This window comes from Dendrobates tinctorius, unplaced genomic scaffold (assembly GCF_039654945.1).
Source record: "Dendrobates tinctorius isolate UK_male_01 unplaced genomic scaffold, ASM3965494v1 ptg000045l, whole genome shotgun sequence".
Taxonomy (NCBI): Eukaryota; Metazoa; Chordata; class Amphibia; order Anura; family Dendrobatidae; genus Dendrobates; species Dendrobates tinctorius.
The window spans coordinates 3,963,325-3,986,234 of NW_027361713.1; the positions used below are offsets into that span (position 1 = coordinate 3,963,325).

At 41.1% G+C, this 22,910-nt stretch overlaps 1 protein-coding gene across 2 annotated transcripts in view; it reads left to right on the forward strand.

Moving 5' to 3' along the window:
• Positions 1 to 22,910, forward strand: part of GRM4 (glutamate metabotropic receptor 4) — a 561,406-nt gene that overhangs the window by 396,960 nt on the left and 141,536 nt on the right. For both annotated transcript variants that reach the window (XM_073575600.1, XM_073575599.1), the window contains one exon: positions 20,697 to 20,833. In XM_073575600.1, the coding sequence (XP_073431701.1) occupies positions 20,697 to 20,833 (137 nt within the window). The remainder of the gene's footprint in view (positions 1 to 20,696; positions 20,834 to 22,910) is intronic.

Here is a 22,910-nt window from a genome sequence, read left to right on the forward strand (position 1 = left end):
TTCTACACTGTAAAGCTTTAATTCTGAATACCAACTTGTAAAATTGTAAAAATAGTTCTTGTTAAGAAAAAAAACCCCGCTTACTATGCCTGATTCAAATATTGTTCTTGTTAGTGTTATACCTGAGGCGAATATATGCACTGGAAATACAGATGTATACATAGAAAAGTGGATAAATAAATTGGACAAAGACATAAATGTGGACAGGCAGGCACTTATGATGAATACTTAAATAGACATAAATGGGTCAGTCACACAAATACACAGACAGGTAAACAGGACACACAGACTAAATTACTTAAGTACATTACAAATACTACAGAAAATACTTATGTAGATATTCCAAACGACTGGAGCGATAAAGTATAAAGACTCGTAGAAAGTCCATAATATACCACGTGTAAAGTCAAACACAAAAATAAATTGGCAACAAGAAATACATTTCAGCTTAGAGCCTATTAAGATTCACCACTTTAAGTTTGCTTTGTGATGGGTACAAGTGGGTATGATCTAGTTAAATTTAAAATGCAGTTCCTTCAAGCAGTCTTGTTCACTTTTGTTTTTAACAGTGTTGGTATATGTAGCCAATATAAAGCACACGATAACACTCAATTGCACCAGTAAATATTATTCTTACTTCTACAATTCTATATTAACTGTTGCAAAATGTATAACCAGTAATGCAGACAAACTATGAAGGTAAAATGAAAAGGTTGATTTAAAGTATGACAGTATGACAATTTCTCCAAACTTTTCATGTTGAAATGGACACATGATGTAATAATGGTTGCAGAGTGAAATAAAAAGTTTTTTTAGAATTTCACCTCTCCGTTGTGGAGATATTAAATCATTGTGATGAAAATAGAAGAAGTATCATGGCACTAGTAACTATGGTATTCATGCATTTATGTTGCAGCCAGGTTAATGAATTATTATAGGCATGTTGACTGGTATGCGGTGCTCAGCTTATAACAATAGTGGAATTACAGCTAGAAGAGTAAAGAGAGCGACATTCACCAAGTCGATTAATAGTAAAGTCCTTTATTCCATTCTTAAGGACATGGACAGGGTTTGCAGGGAAACAGAGGAGTGCAGGAAGAAAAAATGTAGACAATGAACATTTTGCATTAGTCCAATGCTTCTGCAGGTCCACATTTTTTCTCCCTTCACGCTTCTGTTTCCCGCAAACCCCGTCCATGTCCCGAAGAATGGAATAAAGAATGTTACTTTTGATTGGCTTGGTGAGTGCTACTCTATTTACTCTTTTTCTTGCTGTATTAAATAATTTTGTCTGGAGCATGAACTTCTTCATCCTGTATAATGCTGACGAATGATAAGCAGGCAGCAATACAACAGAAAAGAACACAACCCCACAATGGCATAGCTTTCTCAGTGTGTGAGCTGTAATAATACAGCTCTTATGCCCTGGTCTAACCTCCTGCATAATTCAAAAGTGCAGGGAGATTAGAGCATAGATGACTAATACCTTTCAGTTAAGGCGTTAAGGTCAATGTGGGAGAGGGGCCGCACAGCTGAGTTTAGCTGTGCCACATTACAAACTCTTCTGTGAACTTTCAACCTCTACTTCACTGTCAGCTCTGTTGTACTTGGCCTTTTATCACTCTGCCTCCCTGGAGATGAGTCACACTTATGTTTGTTATGCAAAAGGAGATTTGTATTCGTTTTGATGTGAGAAAGGGGCTAACTGAACCAGTATGATATGAAATTACACCCAGCTCTGCTTTCATTATAGAGGGATTACCAGATGCCATGAACAAAACAGACATATAGTTGTGTGAAAAAAGTGTTTGCCTCTTCCTGATTTCCAATCTATTTGCATGTTTGTCACGCTTACATGTTTTAGATCACCAAACAAATTTTAATATTAGACAAACATAACACAAGTAAAATCCAAATGCAGTTTTTAAATGAAGGTCTTTATTATTATTAAGGGAAAAAAACACAAACTTACAGGTGTTATGGGTTGGCGGAACGCAACAAATAATAAGGAAGGTAATTTGGTGCGTTCGCAGCCTAAGGTCCACCGTGCAGAGTTGGTAACTGCTGCTCGGTAATGGCAGACGTTATATGGCGGTACAATAGAGGAATACATGGGGTTAACTCCACCTAGTGTGTACAGAGGCTGACTCTGTTACCTCACAGAGCCGCCCGACCGCCAAACACAAATGGCACAGCCTGTTTATGCTCACAGAGCTCGGACACAGGACTCTATCCCTGAGACACTGGGTTAGAGTCCCTCTATTCACACTAGTGCTCGGCACTGCAACAGTGGTGCGAGGAAGAAACAAATTAAATAACTAAAGCGCACTACATGCGACCTGCACTGCTCTGGCAGACGCCACTAACCACCCGGACAAGGGAGGAAAGTGCTAGACTTGTGCATGGCGTTGCACTGGCGGATGCAGCCGCTTATAGACGGCACCATATGGCGCTGAGTAAGGTGCTGAGATGTGGAAGTACCGTGGTCCAGACCAAGCCACTAGTAGGCGCTGACTCTAACTCTATAGCCCTATAGCATACGTAACCAAGGGAGGGGAGTTATAATGAGTTAGGCAACAGATACATGCATAGATCATCACTCACACAATATACAAGAAGAGTCTATACTAGCGCATGGTCGTGCAGCCATGCAACTCTTTTATAGCAGCGTCCTTCTGGGACCTTCCTAGTGGTCCAATGGGAGCAGCAATAGGACCTGAGCATGTGACCTCAGACCTCCAATGAGAGGACTTCCCACGGGCATGCTCTGTGGGCTGAAAGAAGGACTTAGTCCCAAGAGCTGCTTGCTGCTTGCTATTGCAGGTTCCTATAGCTGAACCCCGATTGGCAGCAGTAACCAAGCCAACAGCAGTAAACAGAGCAAGACGCTGGGAACGACGTCTTTGCTGAGCAGGCACCTCTGCGGCTGGAGAGGAAAGGCAGACCGCAGAGGGCAAGGCTCCAGATTCCTGCTGTGCAGCAACAGGAACCCGATGCCTAACAACAGGGCCCTGTGTGAAAAAGTGATTGCCCCCTAAAAACTGGTTGGGCCACCATTAGCAGCAACAACTGCAATCAAGCATTTGTGATAACTGACAATGAGTCTTTTACAATGCTCTAGAGGAGTTTTGGCCCACTCATCTTTGCAAAATTGTTGAAATTCAGCCACATTGGAGGGTTTCCAAGCATGAACCACGTTTCCAAGGTCATGCCACAGCATCTCAATCGGATTAAGGTCAGGACTTTGCCTACTTTGGCTATGCCAAAGTCTTAATTTTCTTTTTCTTAAGGCATTCAGAGGTGGACTTTCTAATGTGTTTTGGATCACTGTCCTGCTGCACAAACCAAGTGCGCTTTATCTTGAGGTCACAAACAGATAGCCGGACATTCTCCTTCAGGATTTTTTGATCAGCACCTGTATTCATGGTTCCATTTACCACATCAAGCCTTTCAGGTCCTAAAGCAGCAAAACATCCCCACACCATCACACTAGCACCATCATAATTTACTGTTGGTATGATGTTCCTTTTCTGAAATGATGTGTTACTTCTACGTCAGATGCAATGAGACATACAACTTCCAAAAAATTCAACTTTAGTCTCATCACTTCACAGATTATTCTCTGAAAAGTCTTCATGATTATCAAGATGTTTTCTGGCAAAACTGAGATGATCTTTTATGTTCTTATTGCTCAGCAGTGGTTTTTTGTCTTGGAACTGTACCATGCAGGCCATTTTTGCCCAGTCCCTTTCGTATGGTGGAGTCATGAACACTAACCTTAACTGAGGCAAATGAGGCTTGCAAACCTTTGGATGTTGTTGTGGAGTCTTTTGTGACCCCTTGGATGAGTTGTCACTGCGCTCTTGGCATAAATTTGGTCAGCTGGCCACTCCTGGGAAGGTTCACCAGTGTTCCATGTTTTTGCCATTTGTTGATAATGGCTCTCACTGTGGTTTGCTGTAGTCCCAATGCTTTAGAAATGACTTTATAACCTTTTCCAGACTGATTAATCTCAATTACTTTGTTTGTCAATTATACCAAAATTTCTTTGGATTGCAGCATGATGTCTAGCTTTTGAGGAACTTTTGGTCTACTTCACTTTGTCAGTTAGGTCCTATTTAAGTGATTTCTTCATTGAGAACAGGTGTAGCAGTAATCAGGCCTAGGTGTGGCTAGGGAACTTGAACTCAGTTTCCCAAAGATATGATAAACCACAATTTAAGGGGGTGTAGGAGGGGCAATCATTTTTTCACACAGGGTCCTATAGGTTTAGATTTCTTTTTCCCTTATGTTTAAAGACCTTCATTTAAAACCCATATTTCATGTTTACTTGTGTTATCTTTGACTAATATTTAAATATATTTGGTGATCTGAAACACTTAAGTGTGACAAACATGGAACAGAAAAGGAAAACTAGAAGGGGTAAACACTTTCACACAACTGTAGTCTGACTCATCTCTGGACAGGCAGTGGGAGGAGATGGAGCACAGTAGGGCTGGCAGTGTTATTACAGGAGAAGAGCTGATAGAAGGGTTTGTAATGTGACACAACTAAACTAAACTGCACTTTCTAATCATCTACAAAGTTATACCAGGAGATCAGAGCTATATTATTATATCTCACACATTGAGAAACCAACGCTATATTGAAGACATATTCTTTCTTCAGTGTGTTGTTGTCTGCTTGTTATTAGGCAACTATAGGGAGAAGAACACCCCCAGTGAAAATTGTCTAATAAAACCCACTTAGGACTTAACAAACGTTCTCATTAGGTTCATAACATTTTGATTACTATTATCTCCACATCAGAGAGACAAAATAAATAAATAATAATAAAAAAGTTGTGTTCTGCTCTGCAGCTATTATTACATCCTTTATCTAGTTCAACATGAAAAAGTTGATTAAAAGTCCAATTTAAAGATTAACCATCATTTTAATTTTCTTTTTCAGTAATCAATAGTACACGCGAAAATAAGATACTTTATGATATTTCTTATTAAAGAAATTCGCTTTTTTCTCCTCCATTCATTAACAAAACTCTCAATTCATGGGTAAAATCTGTTTTCCATGAATGCAGATTTTACACATTACTGATATAGGAAATTATTTTTGGTGTTCATAAAGTTCTTAGGTGAACTGTATTTTCATAGTTTGTGTAAACATAGAATTTTAAAAGCACCAACTGTAATTTCCTTTCTCAGTAATGGGAAAATCTGTTCACTGAGTACAGATTTTACCCATGAACTGAGAATAATAGATCAATCCAGAAAGAAAAAGAAGCATATGTTCCTGATAATATATATTCTAATTTTGGTTATTTTCGTGTGTGCTACTGATTAATGAAAGTTAAATTAAAATGAGGGGTTATCTTTAAATGTAGAGATTTCAATGGGATTTGTATAGCCTCTGTGTAGCACAAAAAAAAATCATCATTCTCTGCAGTGCAATGTCCTGTGTAAATGGGACTCGCACTCTGAGAACGTTGGCAACCTTTGCGCACTGATTGACTTATTACAAATTGCTCATTGATTTCATTGATCTATCTGTGTAAACAGGTTATAAAATGACCACTGATCATAATACAGTCAGTACAGAAACTATTCAGGCCCATTTAAAGTTTTCACTCTTTGTTTCATTTCAGCCATTTGGTAAATTCAAAAAAGTTCATTTTTTTCTCATTAATCTAAACCCTGCACACAATCTTGCCTGAAAAAACAAACAAAAATGTAGAAATTTTTGCAAATTTATTAAAAAAGAAAAACTGAAATATTACATGGTCATAAGTATTCAGACCCTTTGCTCACACACTTATATTTAAGTCACATGCTGTCCATTTCTATGTGATCCTCCTTGAGATGGTTCTACTCCTCCATTGGAGTCCAGCTGTGTTTAATTAAACTGATAGGACTTGATTTGTAAAGGCACACACCGTCTACATAAGACCTCACAGCTCACAGTGCATGTCAGACCAAATGAGAACCATGAGGTCAAAGGAACTGTCCAAGGAGCTCAGAGACAGAATTGTGGCAAGGCACAGATCTGACCAAGGTTACAAAAGAATTTCTGCAGTACTCAAGGTTCCTAAGAGCACAATGGCCTCCATAATCCTTAAATGAAAAGTTTGGGACCACCAGAAGTCTTCCTATGCACCCAAACTGAACAATCGTGGGAGAAGAGCCTTGGGGAGAGAGGTAAAGAAGAACCCCAAGATTACTGCGGCTGAGCTACACACAGATGCACTAGGGAGATGGGAGAAAGTTCCACAAATTTAACTATCACTGCAGCCCTCCACCAGTCAGGCCTTTATGGCAGAGTGACCCGACAAAAGCCTCTTCTCAGTACCAGACATATGAAGGACTCCTAGACTTTGAAAAAAAAGATTCTCTGGTCTGATGAGATGAAGATAGAACTTTTTGGTGTTAATTCGAAGTGGTGTGTGGAGAAAACCAGGCACTGCTCATCATCTGCTCAATACACTCTCAACAGTGAAACATGGTGGTGGCAGCAACATGCTATGGGGGTGTTTTTTCCAACTGCAGGGACAGGACGACTGTTTGCAATTTAAAGAAACATGAATGCAGCCAAGTACAGAGATATCCTGGATGATATCCTCTTCCAGAGTGCTCTGGATCTCAGACTTGGCCAAAGGTTCACCTTCCAACAAGACAATGACCATAAGCACTCAGCCACAATAACAAAGGAGTGGCTTCAGAACAACTCTGTGATCATTCTTGACTGGCCCAGCCAGAGACCTGACCTAAACCCATTTGAGCATCTCTGGAGAGACCTAAAAATGACTGTCCACCAACGTTCACCATCCAACCTGACAGAACTGGAGAGGATCTGCAAGGAAGAATGGCAGAGGATCCCCAAATCGAGGTATGAAAAACTTGTTGTATTATTCCCAAGATTCATGGCTGTACTAGCTCAAAAGGGTGCTTCTACTCAATACTGAGCAAAGGGTCTGAATACTTATGACCAAGTGATATTTCAGTTTTTCTTTTTTAATACATTTGCAAAAATGTCTACATTTCTGTTTTTTTCAGTCAAGATTGGGTGCAGAGTGTACATTAACCCCTTTACCCCCAAGAGTGGTTTGCATGTTAATGACCAGGTAAATTTTTACAATTCTGACCACTGTCCCTTCATGAAGTAATATCTCTAGAATGCTTCCATGGATTCTGGTGATTCTGACACTGTTTTCTCCTGACATATTGTACTTCATGTTAGTGGTAAAATTTCATTGATATAACTTGCGTTTATTTGTGAAAAAATGGAAATTTGGTGAAAATGTTGAAAATTTCGCAATTTTCAACTTTGAATTTTCATGCCCTTAAATCACAGAGATATGGCACACAAAACACTTAATAAGTAACATTTCCCTCATGTTTACGTTACATCAGCACAATTTTGGAACCAAATTTTTTTTTTTGTTAGGAAGTTATAAGGGTTAAAAGTTGACCAGCGATTTCTCATTTTTACAACACCATTTTTTTAGGGACCACATCACATTTGAAGTCATTTTGAGGGGTCTATATGATAGGAAATACCCAAAAGTGACACCATTCTAAAAATTGCACCCCTCCAGGTGCTCAAAACCACATTCAAGAAGTTTATTAACCTTTTCAGATGCTTCAAATGAATTTTTTGAATGTTTAAAAAAATGAACATTTAACTTTTTTCACAAAAAAATTAGTTCAGGTCCAATTTTTTTTATTTTACCAAGGGTAACAGGAGAAATTGGACAGCAAAACTTATTGTGAAATTTGTCCTGAGTACGCTGATACTAGATATGTGGGAGGAACTACTGTTTCGGCGCATGGCAGAGCTCGGAAGAGAAGGAGTGCCGTTTGACTTTTTCAGCGCAAAATTGGCTGTAATTGAGATCGGACGTCATGTTGCATTTGGAAAGCCCCTGATGTGCCTAAACAGTGGAAACCCCCCACAAGTGACCCCATTTTGGAAACTATGCCCCCTAAAGGAACTTATCTAGTTGTGTGATGAGAACTTTGAACTCCCAAGGGCTTCACAGAAGTGTATAATGTACAGCCGTAAAATTAAAAAATCTTATTTTTTACACAAATGAACTTTTCACCCCCAATTTTTATTTCTCAAAGGGAAACAGGACCCCAAAAGTTATTGTGCAATTTGTCATTAGTACGCTGTTACCCCAAATGAGGGGGTAAACCACAGTTTGGGCGCATGGCAGAGCTCGGAAGGGAATGAGCGCCGTTTGACTTTTTCAACGCAGAATTGGCTGGACGCAATGTCGCGTTTGGAAAGCCCCTGATGTGCTTAAATAGTGGAAACCCCTCACAAATAACACCATTTTGGAAACTAGACACCCCAAGGAACTTATGTTTGGTGAGCACTTTGAACCCCCAAGTGCTTCACAGAAATTTATAACGCTCGAGTGTGAAAATAAAAAAATCATTTTTTTCACAAACATGATTTTTTAGTCCCCAATTTTTTTATTTTCCCAAGGGTATCAGGAGAAATTGGACCCCAAAAGTTGTTGTCCAATTTGTCCTGAGTACGCTCATACCCCATATGTGGGAGAAAACTGCTGTATGGACACATGTTGGGGCTCGGAAAGGAAGTAGTGACATTTTGGAATGCAGACTTTGATGGAATGGTCTGCAAGTGTCATGTCACATTTGGAGAGCCTCTGATGTGCCTAAACAGTGGAAATCCCCAACAAATGACCCTATTTTGGAAACTAGATCACCCAAGGAACTTATCTAGATGTTTGTTGAGCACTTTGAACTCCCAAGGGCTTCACAGAAGTTTATAACGCTCGGGTGTGAAAATAAAAAAAATCATATTTTTTCCACAAACATGATTTTTAGTCCCCAATATTTTATTTTCCCAAGGGTAACAGGAGAAATTGGACCCCAAAAGTTGTTGTCTAATTTGTCTTGAGTACGCTCATACCTGATATGTGGGAGTAAACTACTGTATGGGCATACGTTGGGGCTCGGAAGGAAAGTAGTGACGTTTTGGAATGTAGACATTGATGGAATGGTCTGCAGGTGTCATGTCATGTTTGGAGAGCCCCTGATGTGCCTAAACAGTGGAAACCCCCCTCAAGTGACCCCCTTTTAGAAACTAGACCCCCCCAAGGAACTTATCTAGAAGTGTGGTGAGCACTTTGAACCCCCAAGTGCTTCACAGAAGTTTATAGCGTAGAGAAATAAAAAAAATCATATTTTTTCCACAAAAATGATATTTTTGCCTCCAATTTTTTATTTTCCCATGGGTAAAAAGATAAACTGGACCCCAAAAGTTGTTGTGCTATTTGTCCTGAGTAGGCTGATACCACATATATGGGGATGAACCACTGTTTGGGCGCATGGCAGAGTTTGGAAGGGAAGGAGCACCGTTTGACTTTTTCAACACAGAATTGGTTGGAATTGAGATCAGACGCCATGTTGCAGTTGGTGAGCACCTGATGTGCCTGAACAGTGGAAACCCCCCAATTCTAACTCTAACCCGAACCCCAGCACACTCCTAACCCCAACATACCCCTAACCCTATCCCTAGGACTAACCCTAGCCCTAACTCTAGCCCTAACTCTAACGGGAAAATGGAAATAAATACATTTTTTTAAATTATATTATTTTTCCCTAACTAAGGGTGTGATAAAGAGAGTTTGATTTACTATTTATAGCGGGTTTGTATTTTTGGCAGCTGTCACACGGTAATAGACGCTTTTTATTGAAAAAAAATCATTTTTGCATCACCACATTTTGAGAGCTATAATTTTTCCACATTTTGACCCACAGAGTCATGTGAGGTCTTATTTTTTGCAGGATGAGTTGACGTTTCTATTGGTACCATTTTCGGGCACATGACTTTTTTGATCGCTTTTTATTCTTATTTTTGGGATGCAGAATGAACAAAAACAAGCAATTCTTGAATTTCTTTGGGGGGGGGGCATTTACACCATTCCGCATGTGATAAAATTAATAAAGTTGTTTTATGCTTCGGGTCAGTTCGATTACAGCGATACCTGATTTATATATTTTTTTATGTTTCGGCGCTTTTGTGCAATAGAAACAATTTTATATAAAAAACTAGCTGAATAGCCCGGCGTTGCCTGGGCATAGTAACCAACTGTGGTTAGTTATACCAAATTATAATGATTATATTCCACATAAAAACATTTCACATCATACAGTTGTGGCCAAAAGTATTGACACCCATGCAATTCTGTCAGATAATACTCAGTTTCTTCCTGAAAATGATTGCAAACACAAATTCTTTGGTATTATTATCTTCATTTAATTTGTCTTAAATGAAAAAACACAAAAATAATTGTCCTAAAGCCAAATTGGATATAATTCCACACCAAACATAAAAAAGAGGGTGGACAAAAGTATTGGCACTGTTCGAAAAATCATGTGATGCTTCTCTAATTTGTGTAATTAACAGCACCTGTAACTTACCTGTGGCACCTAACAGGTGTTGGCAATAACTAAATCACACTTGCAGCCAGTTGACATGGATTAAAGTTGACTTAACCTCTGTCCTGTGTCCTTGGGTGTACCACATTGAGCATGGAGAAAACAAAGAAAACCAAAGAATTGTCTGAGGACTTGAGAAACCAAATTGTCAGGAAGCATGAGCAATCTCAAGGCTACAAGTCCACCTCCAAAGACCTGAATGTTCCTGAGTCTACCGTGCGCAGTGTCATCAAGGAGTTTAAAGCCCATGGCACTGTGGCTAACCTCCCTAGATGTGGATGGAAAAGAAAAATTGACAAGAGATTTCAACGCAAGATTGTGCGGATGTTGGATAAAGAACCTCGACTAACATCCAAACAAGTTCAAGCTGCCCTGCAGTCCGAGGGTACAACAGTGTCAACCCGTACTATCCATCGGCGTCTGAATGAAAAGGGACTGTATGGTAGGAGACCCAGGAAGACCCCACTTCTTACCCCAAGACATAAAAAAGCCAGGCTGGAGTTTGCCAAAACTTACCTGAAAAAGCCTAAAACGTTTTGGAAGAATGTTCTCTGGTCAGATGAGACAAAAGTAGAGCTTTTGGGCAAAGGCATCAACATAGAGTTTACAGGAGAAAAAAAGAGGCATTCAAAGAAAAGAACACGGTCCCTACAGTCAAACATGGCGGAGGTTCCCTGATGTTTTGGGGTTGCTTTGCTGCCTCTTGCACTGGACTGCTTGACCGTGTGCATGGCATTATGAAGTCAGAAGACTACCAACAAATTTTGCAGCATAATGTAGGGCCCATTGTGAGAAAGCTGGGTCTCCCTCAGAGGTCATGGGTCTTCCAGCAGGACAATGACCCAAAACAAACTTCAAAAAGCACTAGAAAATGGTTTGAGAGAAAGAACTGGAGACTTCTAAGGTGGCCAGCAATGAGTCCAGACCGGAATCCCATAGAACACCTGTGGAGAGATCTTAAAAATGGCAGTTTGGAGAAGGCACCCTTCAAATATCAGGGACCTGGAGCAGTTTGCCAAAGAAGAATGGTCTAAAATTCCAGCAGAGCATTGTAAGAAACTCAATGATGGTTACCGGAAGCGGTTGGTCGCAGTTATTTTGGCTAAACGTTGTGCAACCAAGTATTAGGCTGAGGGTGCCAATACTTTTGTCTGGCCCATTTTTGGAGTTTTGTGTGAAATGATCAATGTTTTGCTTTTTGCTTCATTCTCTTTTGTGTTTTTTCATTTAAGACAAATTAAATGAAGATAATAATACCAAAGAATTTGTGTTTGCAATCATTTTCAGGAAGAAACTGAGTATTATCTGACAGAATTGCAGGGGTGTCAATACTTTTGGCCACAACTGTATATTCAACACTACAGATTTGCAACACAAATGAACTAAACGATTACCCAAGTATTGATAGTATTTTATTTTCAACTCATTCAAGAGCCTTTTGATAAACAACATGTGTATCAGTGTATCTAACCCTATCATGTGTGATACTGTCTGCTGAGTTGTGTACCTAATTCTCTCCTGTGTGATACTGTCTGCTGAGCTGTGTATCTAATACTATTCTGTGTGATACTGTGTGCTGAGCTGTGTATCAAATCCTATCCTGTGTGATACTGTCTGCTGAGCCATGTATCTATTCCTGTCCTGTGTGATACTGACTGCTGAGCTGTGTATCTAATCCTATCCTGTGCGATACTGACTGCTGAGCTGTGTATCTAATCCTATCCTGTGTGATACTGACTGCTGAGCCATGTATCTAATCCTATCCTGTGTGATACTGACTGCTGAGCCATTTGTCTAAGCCTCTCCTGTGTTATACTGTCTGCTGAGCTGTGTATCTAATCCTGTCCTGTGTGATACTGACTGCAGAGCCGTGTATCTAATTCTATCCTGTGTGATACTGTCTGCTGAGCCGTGTATCTAACCCTATCATGTGTGATACTGACTGTTGAACCGTGTATCTAATCCTAAAAATAATAGGCAAAATTGTTTGGTGAATTGGAACGCGCGGGGTTAAAATTTCACCTCACAACATAGCCTAGACGCTCTTGGGGTCCAGACGTGTGACTGTGCAAAATCTTGTGGCTGTAGCTGCGACGGTGCGGATGGCAATCCCGGACATACATACATACATACACACACACATTGAGCTTTATATATTGGATAATTATTTTTGCATCACTTTATTCTGCAAGCTATAACTTTTTCATTTTTCACTGATGACGCTGTATGGCAGCTCGTTTTTTGTGGGACAAGATGATGTTTTCAACGGTACCATGTTTATTTATATGAAAAAAATGTTTCAGCTCACCCCTTAGCGTCCTCCGGATAGCAGGAACCACACTGTCGCACGGAGCCGGCCTGGCGGATGTTTATTTACCGTATATACTCGTTTATAAGCCGAGATTTTCAGCCCATTTTTTTGGGCTGAAAGTCCCCCTCTCGGCTTATACACAGGTCATATACCTGGGGATCGGCGGGAGAGGGGGAGCGGGGGTGTCGGAGGTCATACTTACCTGGCCTGGCGCGTTCTCTGCAGCCACCCGCTTCTCCACTGTCTCCCTTCCTGTCTTTAGCAGTCACGTGGTACCGCTCATTAAACTCATGATGCGCATATTCATGAGTGTAAAGAGCGGTGCCACGTAACCGCTGAAGACAGGAAGGGAGACAGTGGAGAAGCGAGGCTGCAGAGACCGCGGCAGCATGGGTGAGTATAGTGATATTCACCTGTCCCCCTGTCCATCGCTGCTCACCGCTGTCTCTGCTGCATCCTGTGTCAGTGACGTTTAGGCAGCGGGGGTGCGGTGATGTGTATCTAATCCTATCCTGTGCGATACTGACTGCTGAACTGTGTATCTAATCCTATCCTGTGTGATACTGACTGCTGAGCCGTGTATCTAATCCTATCCTGTGTGATACTGACTGCTGAGCCATGTGTCTAAGCCTCTCCTGTGTTATACTGTCTGCTGAGCTGTGTATCTAATCCTGTCCTGTGTGATACTGACTGCAGAGCCGTGTATCTAATTCTATCCTGTGTGATACTGTCTGCTGAGCCGTGTATCTAACCCTATCCTGTGTGATACTGACTGTTGAACCGTGTATCTAATCCTAAGAATAATAGGCAAAATTGTTTGGTGAATTGGAACGCGCGGGGTTAAAATTTCACCTCACAACATAGCCTAGACGCTCTTGGGGTCCAGACGTGTGACTGTGCAAAATCTTGTGGCTGTAGCTGCGACGGTGCGGATGCCAATCCCGGACATACACACATACTGTACATACACACACACATTGAGCTTTATACATTAGATAATTATTTTTGCATCACTTTATTCTGCAAGCTATAATTTTTTCATTTTTCACTGATGACACTGTATGGCAGCTCGTTTTTTGTGGGACAAGATGATGTTTTCAACGGTACCATGTTTATTTATATGAAAAAAATGTTTCAGCTCACCCCTTAGCGTCCTCCGGATAGCAGGAACCACACTGTCGCACGGAGCCGGCCTGGCGGATGTTTATTTACCGTATATACTCATTTATAAGCCGAGATTTTCAGCCCATTTTTTTGGGCTGAAAGTCCCCCTTTCGGCTTATACACATGTCATATACCTGGGGATCGGCGGGAGAGGGGGAGCGGGGGTGTCAGAGGTCAAACTTACCCGTCCTGGCGCGTTCTCTGCAGCCACCCGCTTCTCCACTGTCTCCCTTCCTGTCTTTAGCAGTCACGTGGTACCGCTCATTAAACTCATGATGCGCATATTCATGAGTGTAAAGAGCGGTGCCACGTAACCGCTGAAGACAGGAAGGGAGACAGTGGAGAAGCGAGGCTGCAGAGACCACGGCAGGATGGGTGAGTATAGCGATATTCACCTGTCCCCCGGTCCATCGCTGCTCACCGCTGTCTCTGCTGCATCCTGTGTCAGTGACGTTTAGGCAGCGGGGGTGCGGTGATGTGGTTAGTGCGCGCCACCCCTCTGCTGGCTGAACAGTCACTGACACAAGAAGCAGCAGACAGCGGCGATAGACCCAGGAGAGGTGAGTATGGCTTTTTTTTTTGCAGCATGTGGGGGCATATTCTATGGAGCAGCATATGGGGGCATAGTCTATGGAGCAGCATATGGGGGCATAGTCTATGGGGCAGCATATGGGGGCATATTCTATGGGGCAGCATATGGTGCATATTCTATGGGGCAGCATATGGGGGCATAGTCTATGGGGCAGCATATGGGGGCATAAACTATGGAGCTGCATATGGGGGCATAGTCTATGGAGCAGCATATGGGGGCATAATCTATGGAGCAGCATATGGGGGCATATTCTATGGAGCAGCATATTGGGGAATAAACTATGGAGAAGCATATGGGGGCATAGTCTATGGATTCCACCCTAGGCTTATACACGAGTCAATAAGTTTTCCCAGTTTTTTGTGGCAAAATTAGGTGGGGGGGGTCGGCTTATACACGGGTCGACTTATACACGAGTACATACGGTATATGCGTCTTTTGATCGTGTGTTATTGCAATTTTTGTTTAGCGTTATAATGATAAAGCATTGCTTTTTGCCTCGTTTTTTTTTAAGGGGTTCACTAAAGGGGTTAACTAGTGGGACAGTTTTATAGGGTGGGTGGTTACGGACGCGGCGATATTAAATATGTGTACTTTTATTGTTTGTTTTTTATATTTTCCAAAAAAAAATTAGGGAATTTTTTTATTATTTATTTGGGAATTTTTAAAAAATTATTTTTGCACGTTTTTTTTAACTTTATTACATTGTCCCTGGGGGGACATTACTATATAGTGTCAGATCGCTGATCTGACACTTTGCTGTGCACTGTGTCAGATCAGCGACCTTACAGGCAGTGCAGGAGACTTCTCAGCACCTGATCTCAGCAGGCACTGAGAAGCCACCTCCCTGCAGGACCCGGAAGGACCCCACGGCCATCTTGAATCCAGGGTCCTGCAGGGAAGAGGTGCTCAGAACAACGCGAGCACATCACGTTGTTCTGAGGGTCTCAGGGAAGCACGCAGGGAGCCCCCTCCCTGCGTGATGCTTCCCTATACCACCGGAACACTGTGGTCATGTTTGATCGCAGTGTGCCCAGGGTTAATGTGCCAGGAGCGGTCCGTGACTGCTCCTGGCACATAGTGTCGGGTGACAGCTGTGATAATCAGCTGACACCCAGCCACGATCAGCTGCGCTCCCCTCATGAGCGCAGCTGATCGCTATGACGTACTATCCCGTCCATGGTCATACGGGCCCAGGGCACCTGGACAGGAAAGTACGTCATATGTCAGGAAGGGGTTAATTAGAAAAAAATGAACTTTTTTGAATTTACCAAATGGCTGCAATGAAACAAATAGTGAAAAATTTAAAGGGGTCTGAGTACTTTCCGTTCCCACTGTAGGTTTGGCAGCCATATCGTGTTACTGATCAGTTCCTGTAAACGGACCATAAGACAGCCAGTGACAAATTTGACTCCCTAAGAAAATACCCTCAATTTAGATTTCCCTAGAGTATTCAATTCAAGACAAAAAAGATCGCTTACCGGCCAAGAAGGTATCATGTCAGTAGTACGATATTTTAATATATTTACACTCCTGATTGTTAGAATTGCATCACCACAAAAGAATTTTGGAAATCACAAGATCGATAGACATAATAATAATAATATTCAAATTATGCAAAATTGGGAACAACATTTTTAAAACATCTCATTTTATTCAGTGCGCACTTACACACCTTGACATGCTATCAATGATGTTATTTATGGTCTCAGAAATTTTATGACACGTTAAATGCACTTGGGCACAACAATCATCAAGATCTGCTTGTGACAGCTTCCTTTCCAATTGCCGACTAATGACGTCTCAGATATGCTTCATGGGAGAAAAGTCCGGAGATGCTGCAGGCCAAGGTAGCTCATATTGAGGCAAAGAGACTGCTTACAGTACCAAGCGCGACATAGCAGACCTTAGTGATGTTGAGAAATGGCTCCTGGAACACTTTGGAGAAATGGCCGTACTACAGCTTCCACTGTGAGCAGTCATAATTCCACGTACATTCATGGCCAATAAGTTTGAGTGTTAGACCAATTTTGTTTTTTATAATGATTCTGCATCAGTGGTTTTAGATCTTTTAGTAAGCTTTTTCTATGGTTATTAATTTAAATACTTATGCATTTCCAATGTTTATAAACTTTTATTTACAGATGCATCAACTAAATGCAAACAGTCATTATTTAGAATGTTGACCCTTTTTTTTCAAGACTTCTACAATTACCCCTGGCACGCTGGATATCAGCTTCTGGGCCAAATCCTGACAGAAATTCCATTGACCTTATGCCACTGCTCTCAAATGGTATGGTGTGGATAAAGTTGGCAATTGAGGATAAAATGGAGGTTTATCCTCTTCAGCAGTGAGTCTCGCTTTTGTTTTGGACACAAAGATAGTAAAAGATTTGTTTAGAAACTATGTGGGCAATAAGCCTTCATGAGGGAGAGTAAAAGATTACTTCCCATGAGCCGCTTTTCAACTCAACAACACCCGGTCGCATGTTGCTCATGCTACTGTGAGCACTTGCGTGGCCTAGATGTGCTACTATGATTTGCAGCGTCTATTGACTTATCTGCCAAGGAGCACATCTGAGACGTCTTTAGTCAGTTATTGCAAAGGGAGCTGGCAGCAGCAAATCTTGATGATTGTTTGACCATCTGCATTTAGCATGGCAGAACATTAATAAACTCATTAAAGGGAATCTATCACCACATTTGACTTAGTTAAACTATTAATATGGTCATACAGGTTATAGACTGCTGAAAACAGTCCTACCTCTGTGTCTCATATCAGATGTCTTGTTGCTGTGAAATCATCTTTTATCACTTTATGTAAATTACCTCTTCCAGACTCCAGAGCTGATGGTGCCTAGAGATAACTCTGCCCCCAGAGCTTATTTTACATGATGGAGGTGTCCCCAGTGTGAGACAAGTAAACAACACAGACCAGGAGAAATGAAATTTGTCTTCATGCAAACACATTTTGCTTCTCTCTCAGCTCTGCTGTATTGAATCCATATTGCAACCCTGTCTGCCTGTGAGCAGGAAGCTGAGAGGAACCTGCAGATGTTTCAGGTATATTCACACACAGCTCTGCAGAGAGATTGCATATCACACTGGTAACTCGCCTTCATGTAAAATAAGCTCTGGAGGCAGAGTTTTCTCCAGACACCATCCGCCCTGAAGCCTGGAAGAAGTCACTTATATAAAGTGATAAAAGATGATTTCTCAGCAACAACACAGCTGATATGAGACACACAGGTAGGACTTTTTTCATCTGTTTATAGCCTGTATGGCAATATTAATAGTTTAGATAGGTCAAATGTGGTGACAGATTCCCTTTAAAAGCATACGAGGTGTGTGTGTTGTGCTCATACTGGATACTTAACATGGAGGATGTGGAGACCACAAATTACGACCAAGGATCCGATAGAAAAACCATGAATACTTTATTTAGGGAAATTACACAGAACGGGAAAGTGGGGGAGCATATGCAAAAAGAGGCAAAGTGCTACAGTGCAAGAGGACACGCGAGTATAGGAGAAGGAGGTCCTCTCCGAAACGCGCGTCGGGGTGACACGCTGACCGCCCGGCCATCTACTCATTCCTTCTTGGAGGTAATTATTCTTCTCCGGCACTGTCCACCTGCATGTGGGTGGGCGGAATATGTGCCAAATATAGGGGTGGATATTATGCCCTGAGTACACTGAATGCTTTATTGCCTAATTGTTTATATCCAGTATGGTACTTGTGGTTGCCCACGGTAATAATGCCTACAAATGAGCATAAATGTATACTGTTAGTAAGGGAGATTGAGTTCCCTCATTTAACATAGGGCTCATCAGGTTATATATAACCAGCCAATGGATAGAATAATTAAAATATACCTTTTATTAGTTTATATAAAATAAAGTGCAAGGTGCTCAAGTTACGTTAAACACAACAAAGAAGAACGCATAAATGAAAAAAACTAGTATTGCCCATCGTTACTAGGTATCCCAATTATCAAGCATATTCATTGAGTACTCAAAGTCAAAAAACAGCCAACCTCTTCTAAAGACATAAAGTACATAGTTCTCAAAATAGTCTCTAGGCTTATCATATCATAGCATTGGCCGTCTTTTATTGGAAACCGGTGTCATGCCATCAGTATGTTCCCAAATATGGCATACCCGTTTCCCTCTCCTCATCAAGAGTACTATATACTACAGGGTACAATACTGCTATACAGCATAAAACAGAACCACATAGCCTCAGTTATCGCATTTGCTGCGGGTTCTATGGCTCATATATAGTATATGAGACAGAAATGTATCATGTGTCCTAATAAAGATATAATCCCGCATACCCTTCATATATATCAGCAACAAATCTGAATCCTCCAGGTATGCATATATATCTTAGATAGACCGTCTCTTATATAGTGAGACCAATATCTAGACACCAGAGTATTAAATAAAACACGGAACAATCTCACCCAATTAACAGGGGCATTCTCTGATTGATGGCCATCTCCGTGACTAGTGAGCGCGATACCCCTTTCTCCCATTGGATAATTGGGATACCTAGTAACGATGGGCAATACTAGTTTTTTTCATTTATGCATTCTTCTTTGTTGTGTTTAATGTAACTTGAGCACCTTGCACTTTATTTTATATAAACTAATAAAAGGTATATTTTAATTATTCTATCCATTGGCTGGTTATACAATTTGGGAAGTGGATATCCTAGTGCTGTATATATACTCATCAGGTTATATATAGGCCTCAGGAATGATGTTATTTACCCTATTTTATATATACTTATACATGTAGATCAGGTCAGGGTTAGGTCGCGTGTCCTCTTGCACTGTAGCACTTTGCCTCTTTTTGCATATGCTCCCCCACTTTCCCGTTCTGTGTAATTTCCCTAAATAAAGTATTTATGGTTTTTCTATCGGATCCTTGGTCGTAATTTGTGGTCTCCACATCCTCCATGTTATGTATTTTAACGACTGATCCCCTGTTCATCCAAATACATTCAGCATCCTATATATTTTTAGTACACATGATGCTGTTATATACCTTTGCTTGTTTCTTATATTCATACTGGATACTGAATAAATTAGATGTTTTAAAAATGTTGTTTCCATTTTTTTTTTCTCGTTTGTAGATCATTAACATGTCTGTCAATCCTGTGATTTCCATAAACTCCATGACTTTTCCTTTTTGGTGCTGAAATGTGGTAGGACATCTATGAAATGAATCATATGTTTATATGCAAAAGGAAAAAAATCTTGCAATCTGCAATTGTTGTATCCCATCAATTGTGCCCCTGCAATTTCATCTGGTGTTTACGGATGTAATGGTCACTAAAAATGTTGATATATCCTAAATCATATGTACATAACATGAATATTGTAATTTTGTTTATTGCAGTCTCTGTAAGGCTGGGGCTACATTGCGTCTTTGGTTGCAACACAGGTCACGTGGCCAAAGATCGCTATGCACCTGGGCTACATTGCAGCATAATGCAGGTGAATGGATTTGCATTGTGAGTGACCAAGAGTGTACCAGGACTGTGACGAGCTAGTTGCAACAATTCAGACCCAGTCATCTTTTTTGCAACTTCCTTTTTGCAGTCGCAGCTCACAAAGGGTGACAATACAACCCCATTCACCTGCATTGCGTCGCTATGTGGCAGTGACAGGTAGCGATCTTTGGCTGTGCAATCTGTGTTGTTGCCAAAGTCGCTGTGTAGCCCTAGCAATAAACATAACACACTGGGCCCAATTTATCAAAGTTCACACACCAGAATTCTGTCATAAAAGCTTTGAAGAGTCGCAAAATGTATGCACAATTCAGAGTTCCACCACATTTTTGTAACCTTTGGTCAGTTTCTCCCAGCTTTGACAAATGGGTAGAGCTTTGACGGGACAGGGATGTGGCAAGGGTGCAGCGCCACAATCTGTCCCATTCATGACAAGCTGTGGCATTCCCTTCATCAGGAATCTTTTTCTAGTACCTGACTGTAGTAAGATTTCTGGCGTGGTACACCTCCTTATGAAGTAGGCGTCTGTGACTCTAGCACGCCCCCTCATCAAGGCCCACTATTTATGAATCGGGCACACGGTCTTGACACTTTTTTTCTTGTTCTGTTGTATATACTACTTGTAACTCAAGCAGATATCACTTTTCAGGAATTGCTGGCACACCAGTGACCTTTAATGAGAATGGTGATGCTCCAGGTCGTTATGAAATTTATCAGTACCAGATCCACAATGGAACCCCTGAATACAAAGTGATTGGACAATGGGCTGATCATCTTCATCTCAAAGTAAGAGAAGAATCAAGGAATTAACTAAATAAATTCAGTTTTCCAACTTAAAAAGAATAGTTTTCAAAGTACTTGTAAAATCAGAGAAACAGCTAGAACTTACCCTCCTCTGGTCCAGCGCAAACTCTCTGCCGCTGCTTCTGTCTCAGTGTTTTGGCTGCATTGGTATTGTCACGTTGATAGTGCACATTACCCCTGCCTCCAATCACTGAGCTAAGAGGCAAATGCCTTCTACATTAGTTGTGAGAAAAGTAATATCAAAACCCGTGGAGTTCCTGAGACATTTAACAAGGCAAAGTCTATTGGTTTCCACAGATATTGCTCCTGCATTGTTTGGCCGTCCTTCATTCCAATCTTCATTGGCACTGCTCAGCATGCTGAATAGGTAAAGAAGGCACACTTTGTTACATGCATTTAAAGGGAACCTGTCACCAGAAAATATGCTCTTAAACTGCAATTATGGGGTTAATCTGCAGGTTAATAACCTTACTAACCTGCCTGGCACTTGCAGGAAGCTAAACACTGGAGGGGAGAAAATGATCTTTATTCTCCCTGGAAGCGTTCGGGTTTCAGTCACAAGGTGATGGGTTCAGTCATCACATTGAGTATATAGAGCTGCGGAGGTAACCATGCCCCTGGCCCTGACTGACAGCGAGCCCCAAGTCAGAGCCAGTGTCAGTCCAGGTCAGGGCCGTGGTTACAGCCGCTCTGCATTGTCAGCGGTGACTGAACCCTTGCCTATGTCTCCCCGTGACTGAAGCCTGAATGCTGCCGGGAAGAATAAAGTTAATTTTCTCCCTGCATCATTCTACTAAGTTCAAGTTAATAATGCTATAACCCGAAGATTAACCCCATATCTGAAGGTTACCAGCATTCCCTTTAAATTATAGTAGTGATGAATGCAAACAACAAGTATGTAACATTCCACCAATAAGTGACAACTTATTCTACCAAGTAAAAGTAACTACATAGAAATAAGGTCACTGAAAAATGTTTGTGTACAAAGTTTATTTAGTGAAATACCAATAATATTAATAATACATCATAACAATAATTTTATGAGAATTGATACACTGTATGAAACATCATCACAATAACATTGGGACTCACTAACATAGAGCACCATATATAGCTAGAGGTTTTCACAATAAGGCTAACTTGTACAATATGGCAGGCGTAAAATGGTACAAAGCTCTAAATGAAATAACACCATACCATATAGAAAAAACCCTTAGACACCAATATAAATCACAAGTGGATGTACATTAGTCTGGACTATATAGTCCATGGAAGGGTAGTCAGGTAAAGTTTATATAGTTATTGTTAATAGTTGATCTCACCATATTATTAAAGTGACATTATATGATTGTACCTTAAGTCATGGTGCCAGTAGTAAAGAATAGGTGCCCCTGTAGGAGTCCCGCTTAGCAGCCCCGACGCGCGTTTCGCCAGAAAGCAGCTTCGTCAGGAGGCGTGGCTTCAAGTTACTTAGGATACCTTATATAACTGGTCAGAAATTTGAGCAATGTGGTACAGCTGAGCGAAATCGCTCAGTAGCCGACCAACATGGGATGTAATCGAAGCTGCGTTTGATAACTAAACAGCTGCAGCTGCAAGGATTCATAATTAATTATCTTGAATGGAGAGCTTTCCATAACATGTACGCGCTGGCTGCATCAGTCGGCGCGTGTAGTTGGTTGTGATGCCGCGCCCCCAGCGCCGACATAGGCGACTGGCATACCAAGTGATCGGAGCGAGGATATGACATCATCCCCCGGGTCATCAAGGCAGCCGGGACGCCCAGTCAGCACCACGTTATATGCAGCCTTTGATTGCATTCTGTTTGGATTGCTAAATAAGATGGGAGAAGCTCCACCATGTAAGCCCTTTGGGAGATATTTATGTAATTAGATTATATTAATATACTTTATAATGTATTGGTTCATCAATATGTTTTGATTTCTGTATATTCATCTGGGAAGCTACCCTTTGCAGTCTAAATGGATATTTATTTATTATTATTTTCATCATCTAATCATAATGATATTAGAACCTGCTTACATTTGTATTCCATCCA